The sequence below is a fragment of the Pipistrellus hanaki genome (genome assembly GCF_964339955.1).
Source record: "Pipistrellus hanaki genome assembly, chromosome: 1".
NCBI lineage: Eukaryota > Metazoa > Chordata > Mammalia > Chiroptera > Vespertilionidae > Pipistrellus > Pipistrellus hanaki.
Genome location: NC_140503.1, coordinates 67,577,422 through 67,582,209, shown reverse-complemented (window position 1 = coordinate 67,582,209; position 4,788 = coordinate 67,577,422). Strand labels below are relative to the sequence as shown.

General features: G+C 50.2%; 1 protein-coding gene across 1 annotated transcript; it reads right to left on the bottom strand.

The window, feature by feature from the left end:
• Positions 1-769: 769 nt before the first annotated feature.
• Positions 770-4,458, bottom strand: GJD2 (gap junction protein delta 2). Its single transcript, XM_084901624.1, has 2 exons — positions 3,950-4,458; positions 770-2,997 (listed from the first exon to the last, which is right to left on the bottom strand). The coding sequence occupies exons 1-2, from the start codon at positions 4,018-4,020 to the stop codon at positions 2,103-2,105; spliced, it is 966 nt and encodes a 321-aa protein (XP_084757750.1). The 5' UTR covers positions 4,021-4,458; the 3' UTR covers positions 770-2,102.
• Positions 4,459-4,788: the final 330 nt, after the last annotated feature.

The window sequence follows — 4,788 nt, the reverse complement described above, 5'->3', positions numbered from 1 at the left end:
TCAATCCAGGATCCCTCTCACAATCCTGGACCGCTGGCTCCTAATCACTCACCTGCCTGCCTGCATAGTTGCCTCTAACTGCCTCTCCCCCTTGCTGACTTGATCACCCCTCACTGAATTTGTGTGCTGGCCTAATTACCCCTAACTGCCCCCTGCTGCTGGCCAGGTCACCCCCAACTGCCCCTTCCCTGCCAGCCTATTTGCTCCTAACTGCCTCCCCCACACCAGCCTGGTCACCCTTTACTGTCCCCCCCCCCTGCTGACCTGGTCACCCCTTACTGTACCCCCTGCTGGCCTGGTCACCCCACACAGTCTTGTTCAGTTGTTTTGTCATCCCTCACTAATACCCCTGCTGGCCTGGTCATAGGCAGCCATCTTGTGAGGGTATTAGAGTTAATTTACATATTATCTCTTTATAATATAGGATAGCCTCAGGGGGGGAGGGGGAAACACACACAGAAATCTTGAGCTAGAATTGAAGAGAGCTAGTAAATACTACTATTTGAATAACTCATCACACTCTTCTAAACATTCATAAAATTGTACCAGGCTCTTCTCATTTGTGAGTAACTAACTGGGCTTTATTGGTCATCCCTCAAATACTATTCATCCGTCTCTCATTTCCTGCCCCAAGTGTTCTGCATTTTAAAATATGTAATAAAACATTTTGAACATATATTTAAATAAATAGAACCCCAGTCAAAATAGAAAAATGCAGACTTCCCGTTTTATCAAAAAAGGAAAGAACTTTATTTTAAACAAATCCTCAGTTGTGTGTTACACTGCATCCATATCTAAATAAAAATCATAATGCAAAGGAAACAGGACTCATAAAAGCACATTATCCAAATATTACTATTGGCCAATGCTTTAACTAAATACACAGTGGATATAAAAGGTATTGTATGGCACTTAAATAAATAAGAGCAAAGAAAGGAAAATATACTCACAGTCCAAAGTAATAGGTTTTTTTTTAAACCTTTGGTATATGTCTTAAGCATTCATAAACACATGTTAGCCAATAATATTTAGTTCCAGTGATTTTGTGGCGATTTCAAAAATAACTGATAAAATAACAAATATGGGGTTGACATGGGCTAATTAAGGTCTCTGGTGTGAGCACACAGGTAAATTCAAACAGTGGCAAAATGAAGTGCAGCTGTGTTGCACAACAAAACTATATTAGAAAATAAATGGAATACACCAGCTAGAAATTCTGTGGTTCGAGTAGACATCTTTGATATTAACAAAAAAATATTTTAATGCTATCCAAAGTCCACATACTGGAAGGCAGAAGTATCCCAAAGCGCATAAACACATGCCTAACAGTGCAACAACCATCTCACAGAAGTGTTATAATTGCATATCACAATTCCCTCCCTCCCACCCAAACCCTATCCCCAATAAAGAGCACCAGTGCAGTTTGAGCTAGAAAATTGGAAATATTGAGACACTCCTAAGGTTTTCATAATGACTAAGGGCCAGTCATATGGGGCTCTAATGCAAACCTTTGTCAAGACCATTTTCCAAAACGCACCCCAAGTAATTCCCTCTAGCTTTCAGGTAAACCATATTAGGTCTACTGTAAGGCCAGATTAAAAAAAGAAAAAGCTCGCATGCTATCTTGGATTGAGGAAAGGGGCATGCTGATGAGGGAGATGCATGAAAAATGCCTCAAGGATGTTTGTCTTGCAAGCCTAGGATGAAGGGATGTGTTGAGATAAGTCACAAATTTTGTACCAATGAAGTATTTGACTCACACCATTCACCAGGATACAGAGCTCAGCAGAGCTAAATCCTAGTTGGCAGCTGTACAAGTCCCACTGTTATCAAGATCAAACTAGGCCATAAAGTAAGAAGATCCAAAAAAGGCCAACTCATCCATCTCATCACTCTACCCAATTGTCTCTGTGGAACCAGAGGTGTGATGTACTTATGATTCTCTCTCTCCTCTCCCATTGATACAATGTCTTCTCCTAACCAGCCTTTTCCTGTTTCTCAATAGTGAGAGTACAATAATTGAGGGCAGATAGTAGCCACTCTCAAATAGTCATCTGCCTCAGGGCAACGTCATCCCCTGGGCCTTCCCAAAACCTGCCCCTTCACACGTAGGCAGAATCACTGGACTGAGTCCTGCCAAAGTTGGGAACACTAACCCGGGGCAGGTCCTTATTGCGGATCTCATAGACTGACTTCCTCTTGGCCTGCGCCCCTCGCACAGCCAGCTTGATCTTGCGCCACCCCAAGTGGTTGAGTTCAGCCAAGTTGAGCACAACGCAGATGCCACTCACGGCAAACATGAACACCAGGAAGACGGTCTTCTCGGTAGGCCGGGACACGTAACACTCCACCTCCTTGATGCAGGGGTAGCGGTCACACTCGTACAAACCTGGGACACTGAAGCCGTAGAGAAAGTATTGGCCCACCAGAAACCCAATCTCCAGGGCGTTTCGGAACACCACTTGGATAATGTAGAAGCGGGAGATGCCTTCCTGCCTCCGGAGCTTGGATCGCGCTGCAGTGCGCAGCCCTGACGGGTGTGGGTTCAGCTCCTTAACCTCTAAACAGTCTGGCTCCGTCTCCTTGCCCGTGTTCTCTGTGTTTTGCAGCACCCCGTTGACAATGGCATTTTGCATCTTCTTATCGTCTCGTTTTCCACCACCACTGCCCACACCCCCAGTTCCTCCAGGACCACCCATAGACTCAGGGGGGTCTCTGTCCAGGGCCAGGAAGACAGTCGAGTAGCGGCGTTCTCGCTGCTTGGCGGACTGGTGCACAGAATACGTGATGAAGCAGAGACTGGGGGTACACACCATTATGATCTGGAAGACCCAGTAACGAATGTGCGAGATGGGGAAGGCGCGGTCATAGCAGGCCTGGTTACAGCCAGGCTGCAGGGTGTTGCACACAAACATGGTCTGCTCGTCATCGTACACTGTCTCCCCCACAATGGCCACAATGAGGATCCGGAAAATCACCACCACAGTCAACAGGATCCTGAGCAGGGGAGAGGGAGGGAAAGAAGTTCTCAGGGGCTGAGTCACTGATTTAGGAAACCCTTCTCCCCCCTTCCCAGCTCTGCTGTGTATCAAGGTCCTTCCTTTGCCTGATGAGCTGTCCATCCCTGCATGGTGCTGAACTGGGGATCTTAGGAAACCTGTGTCTCTTCCCTTTCTGTGCGGTGCTGGGAGCACTTCATACTGCAGGGAGCTCAGATACATAGTTCTCTGTACATTGGACATGGTACAACTGCCACAGGTAGGTTTCTGCATATGTGCAATGTACAGAGGCACAAAACACACCTTCCCTCTGGATACGGCAAAGGCACACCGAATATCTGAACAGAATACATTTCAAAACCTACACAGAGCGTGTATATAAGTACTCCAACGGATTTGGATGTTTATCTTCAATATGAATATTAAACTTAATGCTTTACATAAACAGATAGCTATGAATATATACACAAAATTGGGTGTGTGGGTTTCTGACACAGTGAGTTTTAACAGCCAAATCGGTTTAGCTTAATAAAAATTTGTTGGGGAAAGATACATCTGCTCTGAAGAACAAATACATCTTCCCGTTTGTCCTTCTCTGTCCAAATACAATCCTGCCTTCCTTATAGATTCTATTTAGGGAACCGGATGGAGACTGGCTGGACTCCCGAGAGTGGGGGGGACCATGACTGAGCCAACAACTCCCTTTCCGTTGGGAGAAGAGTGAACCCCCAGTGTTGCTTCATAGGGAGGGGATGGGGCGCTGAGCAGGAGCAGCTGAAGGAGGGGGGCATCGCTGGGCATTGGGTAATCTCTCAATGCGGAAACACAGATGCATGGGCTGAAGATGATGGAAAGGGACAGGGGATGGACTGGGGGGGCTACTGGGGCTCAGTCTGGGTGTGAGAAGGGACTCCCGGGGGGCCGCCCGACAGCCGGCTCAGCGCCCTTACCTCCCAATCATAGTGGAGTGCTGCTGCACCGCGGCTTCCAGCAGCCTCTCCAAGATGGTCCATTCCCCCATCGCTGTGCATCCGGAGGCAGCAGACAAAGAGTGGGCAGCACCGGGCACCTTCCTGCTCCTGGCCCCACCCGGGGCCGCACGTCCCCGCTGGGAGCGAATTGCCCCGCGATTAAAGAAGCAAACAATTAAAAAAAAAAAAATCACGAACCTCCTCTCCCGTTTATTGTACTTAAAAGAGAAAAATGGGGAAAGAAATTCAAGCGCACCCCGACTGATGGGGCAGCTGGCGCAGTCCAGAGAGCCGGCACAACCTCCAGCGGCGCGTCCGGAGGGTCAGGTTTTGAGCCCACCGCGCCCGGGAGAGGGGCGGGGCTGGGTGGCAGCGTGCAGCTCCTCCAACTCTCGCGCCCTGCGGAGAGGTCTCTGGGCGCCACTCCCCTCCTCGGGGCCAGGAAAGGGTCCGGGCACCAGCCCCGCGCCTGGCACTTCACTGGGCACCAAGCGCTCCCGCGCTGCCACCTGCGAGGCCGGGGCGGAGCGCAGAGCCGGCTGCGGGGCTGGGAATCCGCGCCGCCGCCTCTAATCCGCCCTTAAGTAGTCTCCGCCTGCGTCATGCCAGGTCGGCGGAGGGGAGCGGAGCGCGGCGCGCGGCTGTCATTGCGCGCCCAAGCCCGAGGGGCAGGGGACGCGCAGGGGCAGAAGGGGACAGAGTCCTGCGGACCTGGGGGCGGGGAGTGGGGCGACTCCGAAACCCAGGATCGCAGCGCCCCTCGGGGCTTCTCCGGCGCCCAGGTAATCTCACCTGACTGCCGGCCCCCTGCAGGAGGA

Coding starts and splice junctions, on each gene's coding strand:
- GJD2 (XM_084901624.1), bottom strand. CDS start 4,020: ATGGGGGAATGGACCATCTTGGAGAGGCTGCTGGAAGCCGCGGTGCAG. Junction 2,998..3,949: donor CACTCCACTATGATTGGGAG/GTAAGGGCGCTG, acceptor TCCCCTGCTCAG/GATCCTGTTGACTGTGGTGG.